The sequence below is a fragment of the Morone saxatilis genome, unplaced genomic scaffold (assembly GCF_004916995.1).
Source record: "Morone saxatilis isolate NCDOM2014 unplaced genomic scaffold, NCSU_SB_2.0 Contig2, whole genome shotgun sequence".
Taxonomy (NCBI): domain Eukaryota; kingdom Metazoa; phylum Chordata; class Actinopteri; family Moronidae; genus Morone; species Morone saxatilis.
In genome coordinates this window covers 17705213-17721936 of record NW_023339762.1, presented here as the reverse complement: position 1 = coordinate 17721936, position 16724 = coordinate 17705213, and the positions used below count along the sequence as shown (strand labels likewise).

The window sequence follows — 16724 nt, the reverse complement described above, 5'->3', positions numbered from 1 at the left end:
GTGAAGTGTGTAGGAGAAACTATAGTGGCCTCAAAACTCGCGAAAAAACATGAAAGTCTCTGTCTACAGTCAGCGTTTAGTTTGTCCATTCACCATGGTCCACTGGACGACAAGGTGATTGGCGGCGTCTGTAGATAAAAACGGCTTATTATGTTATAGGTAACAAAAACACAACGATTCCTATATTCAGATGATTACACACTAATGAAAACATACATCTGAATATTATATTCCATTTCTGCCAATAGATCCTCCTAAATGTCAACACTGGATCTTTAAATAACTTTGGTGAACCTCTGACTTTTTAAATTTTTTAATATATATTTTGGTTTATAACCAAATAACTAAATAATAAATAATTAGAATCAGAATTAGGTTTATTGCAAATGTTATCATGCTGACATTGACGCAGATAGAGTTTTATTAGTTCATTCTACCTGTATTGTTTGTGTTACACTGGCAAGCAGTCCAGTGGCCTAAATTTCCTTGTACTGCGAGGTACCTCTGCGCCAAGTGCCTTTTCCTCCAGAGACCACTGTGTTTTAAACCTCACCACAGGTGGCCTTTTAACCATGTATCTGTGTGTGCATGTGTGTAGGAGAGAGATAAAGACGGTGGAAAAGTACTTCAGCATGCACACGTAAAACATGCATATATGCTAGTGTTTGCATATATGTATGCATGTTTTTGTTTTGGTAAATCTTGTTTGTTGCCAGGCCGTCACGTGTTACTTGCACGTGTATGCTCAACCCAACCAACCAACAATATGCTAGTCTGTGTGTGTGTGTGTGTGTGTGTGTGTGTGTGTCTGGGTGTCCAGAACTGCCAGAATTAAGCATCCATTAAAAACAATTCAAAGCTAATAGAGTTAGGCAATCTCACAAGCTTCCAGTCACTGGTGTAACACACAATAGTGTGTTGGTCCGGGAGTGGGTGAGTGAATGAATGAGTGTATGTGTGTGTGTGTATGTTGGCAGAGAGAGCCCAAGGTGTCCGGCCAGAAGAGTGATCAGAATACCAGTCAGGATTACTTACAGGATAAAGATCATATGGTATTCTGGCCCACTTTTTAACACCAAACAAACACAAACATTATCTTTCTCCTCTCCCTCTCGCCCCTTTATTCTTTGTTTCTCACCTCATAAATAGCCAGCTACTTGTGAATGGGGATGTGTGTGTGCGGACACACAAATATACACACATTCAAAGTGGTTCAACAAATCATTGTACTTAATTAGCAAAATCCTTTTTCAGATGTACAGACAGATAGATAGGTAGGTAGGTTGGTTGGTAGGGAGGTAAATCACCAATAGCTGACTTAATCTAACCAGGGTTCACCTATTTAACACTTTATAAGACATTAATTATTCCACAATGCAAATAACAATCCACACTAGGTGAAAGCTGGACTGAATCAAGTGCTCCTTGTCCCCCTCTGCCTTACATGATCTATAAGTATTGCATAATTTCTGACTGGTCACATGGCCAAACAGACTAGCTCTCTACAGCGGCTGAACTCTTGAACGTCTGAGAAAGTGTGGGGATTAATGAAAAAGAAAAAAAGGTATTGTGACGAAGTGAGAAAAAAGGAAGGTTCGACAGCAGGGAGGTGAGAAAGAAAGCACTTAAAACACACTCAAGAGGAGCCTCTTACCACCGTGGTGTTCAGTGGTTGTTGTTTTCCTGCTCTCTTCCTCTGTTTCTCCCTCTCCTGTTGTAAGATCTGCCAGCTCACATACTGTCGTTGATTAACTGGAAATATAATATTTTTAGCTGTGTTGGTGATGGAGCGGTTGGCTGTTGGTCAGTTTGTTGTTGACTCAGTCGGTTTAAACCACTTTGGGCTGGATGGGTACAGGAAGCAGAGCCACCTTTAGGGGTCGCTAGCAGGTGTTTTCAAAAATTTCAATTATTGACAAAGAGACATGTGAAAGAAACAGCTTGTCACTCTTTAACTGTGTTTTGCAGGTCCACATGAAGATGAGTAAGCGGTACTTGCTTGTTTGCTGTTTACCCAGAGTCAGATGAGAGGATCAACGTCAATTTCCTTTCATTGTATGCAATACATACATAGGTCTGGGATGTGTTTCGCTTCGCTTAGTGCCACAATTCTAGGCAATTCAAGAACTAATACATGCCAGCGAGTGCATGCATTTACACTCTGCCTTTCAGTGTGAGTCTGGATAACCTTGAGCTGGCAAAGCCCCAGTTCAATGTCTGCCATATCAACTTTTGATGTCACTTTCTGTGTCTAACATGGTGACCACGAACGATTGAGAGTCAGAGTTTTGATTCTGAAGAAAGAGACGAAGACAAAGTGTAAAATGGGCGACAATTGTGGGAAGACGAGGTAAACGGGTTAAGCTAGCTACTAAAAAGTAAAAAAATATGTGTAAGATTAGCACCAACATTGTGTTTTTTTACCTTGAAAGTGGCACTGTAAATGTTTTTTTTTCGAATGTGCAGCCATACGTTGATCAAGCTGCTGGAGTGGTGTGAGAAGTTTCCGGGGATCATTTGATATTTAAATTTTTTTACTCGTCACTGGACTCAGCTACAACATCACTGTGCCTGTAAAGGCTAAACTGAAAACCTTTTAAAGTCATTACTGAAGTGGGTCAGTGCTTGACACAGAAAAAAATAGCTGTGATTAGCCTTCAACAGTTGTTATTGTTGCCTGCACTATTTTTGCATTTGGGTAGTGCTTGGTGTAGATATTTTTTTGAGGTAGCACTGAAGATTTTTGTTTTCCATAAGATGTCGTAGTGATCCAGTTTCACTCGCTCGTTATGTTTCCATACCTGGTTGTTGTTGGTATTAGAGTAAAGTTTCACAGATGGAGTTACTTTAACACAAATTTATTTTAGCATTAGTGCAACTCGACAATACAATACCTCAATTGCAAAAACATATAAACACTAACTATGCAAATGGATTAGTTTAGTTTGTAACAATATAAAAACTACTGATTTCAGCTTAAAGGTCCTGTTTGTTTAGGACATCTATTGGAGGATATATTGGCAAAAAATTTAATATAATATGCAAACTATGCTTTCATTAGTGTATAATCACCTGAAAATAAGAATCATTATAATTTTCTTACCTTAGAATGAACCAATTTAATCTATAGACGTAGATAAAATTGGTCATCTTCCGTGTTGAACCACCATGTTTCTACAGTAGCCCAGAACAGACAAACCAAACACTGGCTCTAGACAGGGCTTTTGGCGCTTGGAAAGAAAGGATAAAGTAAGGTGTTTTAAATATACTGTATTGGGTATCACCATCAGCTTTCCGTAGATATGTTTATCCCTATATAGGGGAAAAGAAAGGAACAGGGAATAAGATCATAGGTGAAATGCAAGCTGGCATACTATAAGACAGACTTGCACACATACAGGTACAGAGACAGAAGTGACTCCCACCTGTTCACCACCCTCTGTCTATCTCTCCTTCTATCTTTCCTTCTCACTTTCTCTTTCAATTCACTCTTTCTCGGTTTAATTTCGTGAAAAAAAAAAAAGAAGAGACCACAGGTTGACCACAGTGGACATTCCTGCAGTACAAGCCTGACTTCCTGTGAGACATTTCATCCTGTTATAGTGATTCAGTTTCACGCAGAAACCCAAGCAGGCGACATACGCATGACTGCCCAGCATCAAACAGGTTGTGTGTGTCTGTGTTGTAAAGTTTTTGCGTTGCATCTAAATATTTTCTGTCCCCTGTTCTGTTTCTCTGCATCTCAGGTTGAGTTTACCCAGAGCGTCTAAATACCCAAAGTCATCTTACAACGCCATCATGCCCACTGCGTCTGACCTCTCCGTTGCCATTGACAACCACATCACGCAGGGAGAGAGACATATCATCTGGAGGGCCCAGCTCCACAAAGAGCCCCCGCCGAGGTTGTCCGACCCGTTGCTTGACCAGAGTGATAATGTGCTACAGGAAGAGCCAGCCTGGCAACGTGGGTCACGGGGTCGTCGCCATGCCAACAGTGGCGGCGGAAGGGGCCACGGACATCTCATGAGGGTCGGGTGTGTCCTGGGCACCTGTCAGGTTCAGAACCTCAGCCACCGTCTCTACCAGCTGATTGGACAGAGCGGGAGGGAAGACTCCTCCCCCATTAACCCTCGCAGCCCCCACAGCTACGGCTAAGACCACACCTCGAATCTAGCCAGGCGCCTTTTATTGACAAATGTTGGCAAGTTACCCAGGTCCTTTGTTGCATCAGTAAACATAATCGCTGGCTGGATTATGTTTTTTGAGTGAGTGAAGAGCTACCTTTATGTAATATCACAGGGAGGTGGTCAGAGTGGACAGCAAGCATACAAAGCGTAGGAGCAGAGTTCGAAATACTTTGACAGTCACATATTGGTGTGTTCAGTAACTTGCCAGGTACACTAATTAACAACATTTTCTCATTATATTAGTAGAAAATGTCATTCTCTCAAAACATATTGACTGTTCCAAATTAGTAGTATATGCAGGTAATTTCTAGGTAACAAGGTTCGTCCCTGACCATCAATCAATGATGTCAACAATCGATCAAAGAATGATGAAGATGAAGATAATTATGGTTTAATTTGGGGTCTTATATTTGTAGTTTTGAGTATCATTCTTATTGGTAATAACATTTTCTTTACATTACACAATAACATTGTGCTAAGATCTTGGAATGTGGAGACATTGCTAAAAAAGAAGTCAGACCGTGCAAGAAACACAATCAGACAGACTTTAAATAAATCACCAGGTCGGCCAAACAGGGTGAATAAAAGGGGGAATTATTACCCAAAGTGCAGAGAAACTTGCACGGTAGGGGTTACATGGCAGATGGAGACAGCCAAAGGCATCAGTAGGCCGCCTTTTGGTAGTCCTGTAGGCTTGACAACAGGTAATCAAAAATCAGGTAACTAGTCATAAAGCACATATTCTTTAATCGTAGTAGAATCAAACTTTACTGTTCTGGATCTCTCTCACTGCTTTCATAGTTTTTGGCTGCAGGAGGCAGCTGTTTTCAGCCAAAAAGTTCTGAAAGCTGACTGTACGTCACCTGCTCAGCACCAAACAGACACAGTTACGAGTTTGCCAACAAAGTGGAGCATTTAGCAGCTAAAGCATATCCATTGTATTTTTGGTACTATGGTATAAGCCCCACGTGACCCTTACTTTGCAGTTTGTATCGGTGCCTCAAGAGACATCCCACAGTTTACAGGCCAACCTCCTGGTTTAACTTATTACCGCAAACATTGTAGTTTGGTTTTTACCTCCATAATAAAGCGGTTTAGATAAACTGGCTTAACCATTGGCTTGTTTGATCAGCTGACTGAGAAAACACATTGGGTTTCTTGCGCCATCAGACTTTGATGTATAGATGTTACCATGTTCCCAGATCTAAGTAGTTACTCCGGTGAATACAATGTTATATAACCTGTGGATGATGGTAAATACGATGAAAATACGTTATAATAAACCAGTATATCTGTATTTTTCACATCATGTTTCCTTTAAGAACTGTTATTGCCCATTACCACCACTTAACTGCGGTGAAACGAGTCCTAGGGGTTTTAGGATTTATATAGTAACTACCATTGAGACAGTATATGTAAACAAGAAGAACTGTGATCCAGAGAAGCCTCTTTAAAACTGGCCTACCTGACTAATGTCTACTATCGTCATCAATGGTGATCCTGCTGATCTGAATTTACCTGAGCTCCAAGCTAATCCACGCTGTTCCTTAAAAGCACCCTCAGCTCCCTCTGTGAACAAGTAGCTTTACTTCAGTGGGGACAGAAACCAAGAATAACTTCCAATCAAACCCAGTTAACCTTTCACCCAAAACCCCACAGAGCGCACAATTAGCCAAAATAACCACTAACCCTAATCCATCCACTGTCTGTACGCATCTTAACAGATAGCTTGTCCCTTAACAAGTGAACCAGAAAGAGGACAACTACACTGTAGAGTGATTTTTTTTACCTGCAAACTGCATTATTCTGATTGTTCTCACTATAAAGTCTGTTTTTGAGCCTTAATTGGTTTAATTATTTGCCTTATATTGTTTTGCCTATCACCTACATAAATTAAGCATTATGGTAAATGTTGACTATTAAAGTGTTATTTGAAACTTTATAGTCGTAGTCCATATAGAACGATGCTAGTTCATTATAACTGCAGTTTCAGTAGTTGTTCTTACTGGTTAAACGTTAATAGAAATGCATGAAAGCACTTTATTTTTCTTTACATTCAGTATGACTTGAATTTTAAAAATGTGTTATTTAACTTAAAGTAAATGAGATCGTTTTGCTGTAAATATCCCACTTTACTAAATCTTCATGTCCATGAGTTCCTTCAAGGTACAAGTGTCCTTTTGTAAAACCGCCTGTGTTGCTTTCATCTAATACTTTGTTTTTACAATAGCAGAGTTGTGTAATAAAACTCCAGTCAAACCATTGTGTGTTTTATCTGTCTATACAGCAGTCCGAGGTGCGAATGTGACTGTCAATGCCTGCATAGTTTATGATTGGAAAATGTGTCTCACACCATGTTATTGATAATGATTACTAATCTGGGCTACTACACACACTTTAACACACACTACATTTAAAGGCCCATGAGACTAAAGGACAAGGAAGGTGAAAAGTCCAAACCAATGCCACAGAATGTGTCAAGTTCACCATGACATTACATATCTGTGTGTGTGTATGAACAGCCTCAAACACGTCTATCTTCTTTTAATGACAATGCACAATGTTCAAAAGTACAAGACAATTTTTCCTTCATTCTAAACAGTGTATCTCAGCTAATTCATGCAGCTAATTTTAGTTTCGGTTCTCCAATAGTAAGTAAAAAATGTTTCAACCTTGTAATAATAGAATAATAAATTACTAGCACAAACAGATTTGTTAAAAGTCCTCTGTGGAATATTTAGGAGGATCAATTGGTAGAATTTGAATATAATATTCATAGGTGTGTTTTCATTAGTTTTCATTTCATTACCACTACATTTTACAAATTACAAAGTGATTTAAGAGAATCTGTGGCATGAACCTGTTTATCTTTCTCTCTCAGTTTAAATATGATGATCAGGGTTAGAAGCTCCTGCGGTGTGAAGTTCTTCTAAGACTTTTGTTAGTGTACTGTAACTTGCCCACAAACAGAGTTGAACAGGTAGCCTTATATAATGTGCACATCCTTATGATCTGCTGACACTCATTAGGCTGAAACGAGTGATCAACGACAAGTTTGTGCAGTTAAGAGAGTTTGGTGAATCCGACTCGAATCACTCTTACAAGCCAGTCTTACAGAAAAAGGAAGAGTAATGCAGTAAATGTGAGACATTTTATCCACTGTCAGAAGAAGAAGACAGATTTTAAAGGGAGTCTAAGCAGCGGAGGACGAGATATCTGGTCTTTTAGTCTCTATGGGAAAAGCTCCAAAAACGCTGCATCCTACATTTCCCATAATGCATCTTCATAGCATTAATTAGACCCTTCCTCTGATCACTATGACATCATCAGGGTTATTTTTGGTAAACTTTGGACATTGTTTTCATAGGCTGAGTAACAAACAAATAAAGCAGAACCAGAGAGGTCTTCTGAGCGCCATCAACATACAAGCGCCATACAATTATTTTCACGTTTGTAGTACTCCACAAGACCTTTGAAAGACTTTAGTGGCATCTAGTGGTTTCAGATCGCAACTAACTGAATACCACTTGCGTCTGTATTTGACAACCTGGGAATGAGAAACAAAAGTAAAACTAGCAGAAAATGTTGGAGCTTTTCTCAACACAAAAGTAGTGTTTAATAGCTGGGTAGATAGCTCATGTGTTCAAACAAACAAACTGCAAAATGAAGCAAATTGCTTTACCCATTCAGATATTTTTTTGTGTACACATGTGTATCCAGGTACTGGCCTCTCTCTTTGTGAGTCCTGACCCACAAAATATCATTCAAATTAAATTAAAAGTTAATGTGCATCTTTTTATTATGCTTTAAAGCTGATATTCTGAAGAATTTCCTCTCATTCACACAGTCTGTCCAAAGTGTGTGAGAGGGACACCTGGTGGCCTTGACTCATGACAAACAGGTCCTCTGACGGCTTCAGCTGGCGGGAATCAATAAATTATGATTACCGGGTCATCGACTAGGGCTTGTTTGAACACTTTGGTCAACTTTACCCCTGGTCCAGCAAACAGAACAGGTTTCCTCCTAAGCAGTCACAGCAGATATCTGCAGATATCTGCCTGTGTTTGTTCGTTCCAACTGATACAATAAACTAGGAAATTTGATTCCTGGAAATCACCAGTCAGATCTTGTTGTATGCTTTATATAATGGGGTCAATGCCCAGAAATAAAAATTTATCACTAAAAGCTTATTTGGTTTTGTTTTATTTGTGTGTATTTTGTGGTTATGCAGCATTTAAGTCCAAGACAAATTTCCCTATAGGGACAATAACGTATATTTTATTGTATGTTTTGAAAGAAATACCTGTAAATCATTGTAAAAGTGCAACAACAAAAACTGTAAAACAAAGAACTACTGAGTCATTCTACATCAGTCCAAACAGGTAACCTGCTGATTATTGAAAAAGTCTTCCTGGGATGGACACACAAACAAATACACAAGGCCAAGGTTCAACACAGGGTACCCCATTAGGTGAAGTTTGGTTAAAGTGTGACTGGATATTGGTGTACACTTTATGTGTCGACGGTGCAGGCTGAAAGCATTACAGTTTAAACAGGCAGGGTATATATATGGGCAAGGAAGTGTTCAGTCAACTCCAGAGGACCAACGATCCACAACACAAGACTGCATCTGTCAACCATGAGGGTCATCAGCATCGTATGTGTGGCTTAAATACATACCAAGGCTATGCTTTCACTGTCATCATTTTGCCTTATCTATCTATTTTAGCTGCTTGTTAATCTCTGTGCTGTCATTTCAAACACAGGGTCCAGACCCATCTCTGGCATATCGGCCAAATCTGGAGAAGAATGAAACCAAAGAGAAGGAAGATTACAGAAACTTTGAGGTAAGATTGAAAGGGCTCCTTGTTCAATGCTGCATTAATTTAGACATGAGAAACACACGTCGTTATTTCAATTATGGGAGTGTTACAATATGCAAAGACACTACTGGACACATATGTAAAGAGGGCTTATTTAGAAGTGTTTTTAAAAAGAAGACAACTCTGAGCTCGGGTTTAAGAAAATTGCAAAAGATTTACCTAATCTGTGGACTAGATACTCAGACTGAGAGGACAATTTAACTTTATTTTCTGTTCAGGAGATGTGAATCTGAATGTGCAGCGTATAAATAAGCTTTTCAGAAACAATTTATCACAGGAAGTGACTACTTTCCCTAGTCAATCTCAATCATAATGAGGGCCAGGGCAGAGATGCAGAGCTGCGGCTGCCACAATTCCCCTGTTAAAACCTAAATCACACACATCATAATCTTACAGTACATCGCATTCTGAGAGGCTGTGTCATTTCAATGACTGTCCCTGGAGGGTGGCTTTAACTTACCTTCTCTCTCTGCACCAATTATTGGTATATTTTGCAATACATCAAAATTGCTAGACTGCACACTAGTTTGGCTGTCACAGGAACTTTTAATCATCAGTCATTTTCACTGATTATGTCTTCAAAAGTGGCGCATATATGTTGACATCCTATTTCCTTAATTCATATGATAGTGTGTTGTAATAACACATGATAAAATCCAGTTTGTGTTCACACTTCTTATGAAATGCTTTTTCTTTTAAAAATGGAGAGTACCGTCTCAGTAACGGTAGGTAACTCCATCTAAATGTTAAACCAGATTACAAAGGTGGGCTAAATAATTGGTGGGTCAGTGTATGTGCTACCTGCACGACACAATCTACTGTTGTTGTGTATCACCTGAGATCTTCAGCTTGTTTCATGCTCTGGGACTGTGAAAAAAAGTGATGTAGTACACTGCTAGACACTGTGTGTGTTGGGTCACGAGGATTGCCAAAAAAACATTTCTGCTACAGAAGATTTCCTGTGGAGTTGCTCAATAGCATTTTATAAACATGAGATGCTGTAAATCTGTTGCATTGCATTTGTGTGTCTTTCAGAGTGGAAGCCTAATTGACCGTGTGTTCAACACATACAAGCTAATGCACACTAACCAGACGCTGGACTTTGTAAAACAAAGGGTGAGCAAATCAGATACATGTGCACAAAAATTAGTCCCCAAATGTTAATCCTCTTTAATGAGAAACTGGAGGAGAAAAACACATCCAATATAAAATTAAATCTAATGGTGCATCAAAATATTTTTTTTAAAATATCAATTTTCAATTTTAATATCAGTGACGCTATTTTATGTAACTCAGTATTTTGTAAATTTGTTTTGCTCCAGATGACCAAGGGATCCTGTCAGACTGAGCAAACACATGTCACTCATCCAGTGCTCTAAAGTGAAAGTTAAACATAAAGAGCCAACAGACGTTCTGTCTAGACCAAATGTTGTTTAACTAACCTCATTTTAATTTCCTAAAGGTTACAAAGAGACACGTTCCTGTTTTTATATACGTGACCAAACCATGGTCACTTCTCTGGGACTGTTATGGAGAATGTTGTTAATGTTAAAAGAGGTGAAGACCTTTTAGTTTAATTTGACGTAGACTATGAATGGTTGCAGGTGAATAGTGCCACTTTTATTTCTGTTCACTGGATGCATTTATACGCATTTGAACAAAGCAAAAGCTTTAAATAACACACATGATTTTCTAATTAATTCCAGGCAAATCTGATCACATTATCCTTGAAAATTCCACAGAAAGCAATATTTCAAAAAGCTTTTTTTCCAGGATTGTTAAGAGGCTTTTCTATCATGTTAGAGAAAGAAAACTTCCCCATGGATACTGTGACTCTTACCTCCCTGCAGCACTATGAATGGACCGGGTGCAACCACACTCGGATGGGGATGATGGACGCCATCATGTCCCTAGACCAGCTGGTGGACGAGTCTGATCCTGATGTGGACTTCCCCAACTCCTTCCACGCCTTCCAGACTGCTGAGGGCATCCGCCAAGCACACCCAGACAAAGGTAGCATACAGAGAAATAGAGAGACAGAGAGAGAGAGAGAGGCACATATACAAGTCTGATAAACATCTGCATTCACCGTCACTCTGCAGACTGGTTCCAGTTGGTGGGTCTGATCCATGATGTTGGGAAGACAATGGCTCTTTGGGATGAACCCCAGGTAGGAAACAGGTTCAACACTGAGGAATATAAGTTAAATGTCCTACCTTAATGTCACACTTTTGTCTTCTCAATCTCAATATTTCTGCGACCCTTCAATAACCTCTAACTTTGTATATTTATATATATATATATATATATGGATATATAATTTATTCTAACAGCAGGCTATGTGTGCGCTCTGCAGTGGGCTGTCGTAGGCGACACCTTCCCAGTGGGCTGCAAGTTTCAAAACTCCATTGTGTTCAGAGACAGTACCTTCCAGGATAACCCAGATGACAAAAATCCCAGCTACAAGTAGGTATTTTCATATTACATTACCAAAGTCTGTGGATGAAGGTGTGATGAGCTTTAAATAAAGGAAAGCTATGACAATTAGCCAGCCAGTCACAAAGTATGTATGTATGTGTCCTGATCACTTTCAGATACGAAATAGCTAAATACAAAATTAAAAAACAACATAAATCCTACCACTAAACTTAAGAAGATGTATCTCAAGTTTCCTACACTTTGGCATCACTTTTGTGTGCCAGTTTTTTTGCCTTTTGTAACAACACATAAAAACATTGTTAAAATATCTTCTTGATATCTGTAGTCCATAATCCATCAGTTTTAATCCTCATAATGTTATAATGCCATTAAAAATTATTTTTGTTTATTTCATTACTACAGTTATCTACAGCACCTATAGGCTAGTTATTTGATGTACTAGTATTTTGTTCTGTTATGTAAAGATTTTATTTCTCTATTTAGAACTGAACATGGCATCTATGAACCAAACTGTGGGCTCGACAGTGTGCTAATGTCCTGGGGCCATGATGGTAAGAGATACATACAAACTCTGCTCTTACTCATCACATGCACAAACATCCACTATAACTTTTGAAGTCCTATTTATCTACAATACCGTACCTGAACTCCTGCATTGTTGTCTTCAGAGTATCTCTACAGAGTTATGAAGTTCAACAACTGCTCTATTCCTGAGGAGGTGAGTAAATTATAACATTCAATTATTGTTAAAAGTTATGTTTTGAACAATTAACTTCACAGTTGAAATGGGAGGGAACGATGGTGCAAGGATTTTCTTTCTTCACCTGCAGTGCTCACAGGCTCAGTTATGGATCTATATTTGTTTCCTCCGTCTCTTCAGGGGTTGTACATGATTCGCTTCCATTCATTCTACCCCTGGCACTCTCATGGAGACTACATGCAACTGTGCAATGACAAAGACCTGCGCATGCTGCCCTGGGTTCAAGAGTTCAAGTGAGTATCTTCCTGTTATTATTCTTATTATTTTTATTATTATAATTATTCCTACTTGGAGCTTTGACCTGAAGTTGCATCTTCCATCCTTTCCACAGCAAATTTGACCTCTACACAAAAACCACTGATCTGCCCGACGTCGACAATCTGAAGCCGTACTACCAGTCCCTAATAGACAAGTACTGTCCTGGAATACTGAATTGGTGAACGAGACAACACAGATATGTTGTCAGAAAACAGCTAATACACATATATTACTGATCACTGAATATATTTCTATCAACTATCTACTCAGAATATAACTATCTATATCTTACACTGTTATTAAAGAAACATATCATGATTGTTACAGATTTTCAACAAAAATAAATTCCAGAGAAGCCTTTTTATTTTACTGTATTTTAATGTTATAAAAAACATTTTAAAAGTACTACAATTTGCGTGAGGTTTCATTTCTAATACTGGCAGAAACAAAAGACAACTTTGTGGAAAAAAGGAAAAAGTGCAGACTTCTTTTAGTTCTGTACATACAGCAAAAGACCACAGTGACAATATACCTTATGCAAACACACAAACGCAACACAAACAGGAGACAAAGAGAAACATGAACAACACACATTTACTCTCTTGAAACAGAACCCACCTTATATATTTAATTTAATATTTCTCTCTACTTTCAAAATGATTTGTTCTGCAGACTAGATTTCATTTTGTTCAACTGAAGTCAGAACCAACCAGGTTGTTTCTGATGTAGACAACTGATATAGAGTATGAACAATGCACTGCAGTAAAGTGGCAAACATTTGAAGGCAAATTAACTTAATTTAATATAACTGGCTGATCTGGAAATACAAATATACACAGAACAATTCCTTTGGCCATTTTGGTTTTTATGAAGGCAGGTGGTGATAACGGCGATCTACCTTTTCAAAACTTTCTTTTTCCGAGGTTCTCATCTTTTTCTTTCCTGTCTTCTTCCTCTACCCCCTCCTCCTCCTCTTGTGCCTCATCCTCTTCTTCATCACCAACAGTGTCTTTCTCCTCTCCCTCGCCCTCCTCAACTTCACCTTCACTGCCCTCTCCATCTTCCTCCTCCTCCTCCTCCTCCTCAACTGCCTGCTGTTCACCTGACTTCCCACAATGGTCTGAACAGTCAGGTACATTTTCAGTGTGATCGCTCACAGTCGTGCGTTTGCTCCCGTTGTGCAATCCCAAGAGCAGACAGAGGGTGGTGCTGCAGACAATGAGGGTCCAGATTAGTATGGGGGCAGGAACACCTCTGACCTGAGAGCGCACCCACCTGACCGCCTGGGCAACAGTGGTGTTGGATATTCGACGTGGAGGCGCTTTGTCCTACAGACAAAATGAATATGAATCAATACTCGGCTGGAGTTTTTTCCTTTCTATCTCATTTTTAAAAGATAAATTTACCTTGAGTCCATATTGGTTTAGCATGCTCTCCAGGAAGGTGTTGCCCAGGTGCACTGTGGGATAGAACTCGTCATCATAGACCCTCCGCCACCAACGCTGTGGGTATGCACTGCAACAAAGACCAGCTAATCAGTAAATATCCTGTTGTTTGTGTGAGGTTACTAACAGCAAAGTTGCAGACTGTACAATAATCATATTCAATTAAACCATGTGTGACTTACATAATGTAGAATATACTTCAACATTTTTCAGATGAGGTTTTGAAGACGTAGGAAATATTAAGTGAACATGATGGCAGCATGCATACCTAAATTAATTTAATTCACACTCTTTTTTCGAATAGTGACAAAACAGCTGATAAATGTAATAAATCATGTTAGTACGTAAGTTTATTTCAGCACACACAGGTCACCTCAAAGCCAAGTATTATCAAATTTCTTCAGTGCATGTAAAACACACTGAGACAGAGGTAGAGGGACAAAGAGAGAGAGCACTGACCCGTCAGCCTTTGGCTCAGTGAACCAGTATCTGTAGCGGTGGGCTCGGAGGTAGGCGGGAGGCTGCTGGTGGAACGGATACTGAGACACATCAGTCTGGATCAACTCTATCACTGCAGAACATAAAACATTGCTTTCAGAGATCAACTTGTTCTTAAAAAACAAACAAAAAAAACACCCCGCTGTATTATTTTGGTAATTTAACACTGAATCATTACAGGTAGAGAACATTTTCTGCACTGTGCTCTGTGTGCTGAAACATTTTAGTACCTGTAACCCGGTGTAACAAGGTGTAACATGAGGTTTTAAAACAATAATTAAGATTACTTTTTATTGTGCTTTCATCACTCATCAAAGCTTGAAGTGCCTGCTTTTCTCGATTGTTCCACTTGGGGGCACCAAAGACAAGTTTTGAAATTCCACACATAATGTTCCTGACTGGGTGACAGTGTGAGCACAGCTGCACTGACACAATAGCCCAGGGCTAGATTCACTTCTCAACTGGCACTAAGTTTTGCTCCCTAAAAAGCAGTGCAGTGGTAGTTTTCTGCTCCGTTTAATTCTGTGTTGAATTGTCCTTTGGGGGAAGAGTGACAGGAGACCCAGCAACAAAAACATTTGCGTACCATCTCTTTTGCCCTGCAGCAGCTTGTACATGAGGCTGGTGAACCACGGAGCCTGTGTGTGAGTCCCGAGAGCTGCAAACCACATTTGCCAGTCCAACCTGGGCTGGTGAGGGGTCACCACAGAAGGGGGTGCACTTAGGTTGCCTGGCTTATACATGAACTCAATCTCCTACAAGGGAAAAAAAAAAATTAGCAGTACAGTCCTGTCATCATCAACAGGCATATTTCGATCCTGTTTTCGTCCATGATAACTTTTTTCTCTCACCGTCCACGACACTCCATCGTTGCTCCCCTCAATGACAACCTCTGGCCGCCCACTGACCCCGGTCATCCTCCTGAACAGGCCGTATGAGTTGACCAGCTGGTAGCGATCCACCAGCTCGTAGGCCTGGCGCACTCCCGGCCACAACCTGGCATTAGAGTCAAACTCTATGTAGCTGAATGGCACCTGGTCAGAAAGTTGTGAAATTATATTATTACAACAGACAAAGGGGGACGAAATATAGCCAGGGATAAACACAGATATTTTGACACCAACACCAAATGCTGATCAATCCAGGTTCAACATGACACATTATCTTTATGATACGAAGTTCAACCATTAATGTATTTCCAGCAGCACCCACCAGACTGATAGTGAACATAGCAGCGGTGGCAGCAGCAAACACGGTCCACTGGACAGTTCCACAAAACCTCTTCAGAAAACCAGAGACACAAGCACACCTAAAAAAGAAAACACATTATATATGTTATTGTTGTACTTCTGCCACACACACACACACAGGGAGAATCCTACCTGAACATGGATGTGATCATCTCCCAGGTGAGTGAGAGGACACCAATCCAGATACAGGGGATAGTGACAGTCTTCAGAAACTGGTTAAACTGGTGGTATGTGAATGCTGCAAGAACGCAAAATTTAAACAAAAAAATGCACAAAATTCTATTCACAAACATTGCACACTCACACAACCACTAACAGAAACACACCTATCCTGGAGGAGACGATTTTCTTTGTTGTATCCAGCTGAAGGTCGAAGCACAGAACTGCTCCAAAGATGATGAGAGACCAGACTGCCAGCTCCAGCAAGTAACACAGCCACGACCACAGCTTGGAGTCTGACCAGATCAGAGACAGAGAGAGAGAGACAATGGAACAACCAACTCGCCGGTCCAAATTCAAGGCCTTTTTAGTGTGGGTCCCTCTGTAGGGCAGGATATAAAATGATTTACCATTTAAAAACTTCAGAAGTGGGAATCGTGATACTGATTTTCCTTATTTTTCTACACTTGTTTGTGCAGCCTACATAGCCGGTATGATTATCATACCGTTGTTGGTGATCTTGTCTGCCTTGCGTAACCAGAAGTGTACGTGCTGGTCGTCCAGAAGCGACAGACAGAGGGCCAAAGTCAGCAGGTTGAAGAAATTGTAGTTGCCAGTCAAAATGATGAGCACTTGAAGAAGCACCTACACAAGAAATAAACCCAAAATTAACCAAGTATTTCTTCCACCACATAACGAGGTGCTTATTCTGATTTTACTAAGCACAATGCTTTACATGCAAACTCTTGCTAATTGTAGATTATTGTTTAGTAACTTTCCATCTAAACATTAACCACTGTACAACCCGAGGTGAACCCTGCATTAAGAAATGTTAACCTAAAGTT

General features: G+C 39.8%; 2 protein-coding genes across 2 annotated transcripts in view; both read left to right on the top strand.

The window, feature by feature from the left end:
* adm2b (adrenomedullin 2b) overlaps positions 1–6392 on the top strand; it is an 8692-nt gene extending 2300 nt beyond the window's left edge. The window contains exon 2 of the mRNA XM_035665334.1: positions 3747–6392. Within this exon, the coding sequence (XP_035521227.1) occupies positions 3747–4155 (409 nt within the window). The 3' untranslated portion in view covers positions 4156–6392. The remainder of the gene's footprint in view (positions 1–3746) is intronic.
* Positions 6393–8755: 2363 nt separating this feature from the next.
* Positions 8756–13479, top strand: miox (myo-inositol oxygenase). The gene is made up of 10 exons (XM_035665610.1): positions 8756–8844; positions 8954–9034; positions 10106–10186; positions 10921–11083; positions 11173–11240; positions 11427–11536; positions 11993–12060; positions 12178–12227; positions 12390–12502; positions 12601–13479. The coding sequence occupies exons 1-10, from the start codon at positions 8827–8829 to the stop codon at positions 12707–12709; spliced, it is 861 nt and encodes a 286-aa protein (XP_035521503.1). The 5' UTR covers positions 8756–8826; the 3' UTR covers positions 12710–13479.
* Positions 13480–16724: the final 3245 nt, after the last annotated feature.

Excerpts from the sequence above, each read along its gene's own strand:
- miox (XM_035665610.1), top strand. Across the intron at positions 9,035-10,105 it reads AAGATTACAGAAACTTTGAG|AGTGGAAGCCTAATTGACCG; the intron begins GTAAGATTGAAA and ends TGTGTCTTTCAG. Across the intron at positions 12,061-12,177 it reads AATGTCCTGGGGCCATGATG|AGTATCTCTACAGAGTTATG; the intron begins GTAAGAGATACA and ends TGTTGTCTTCAG.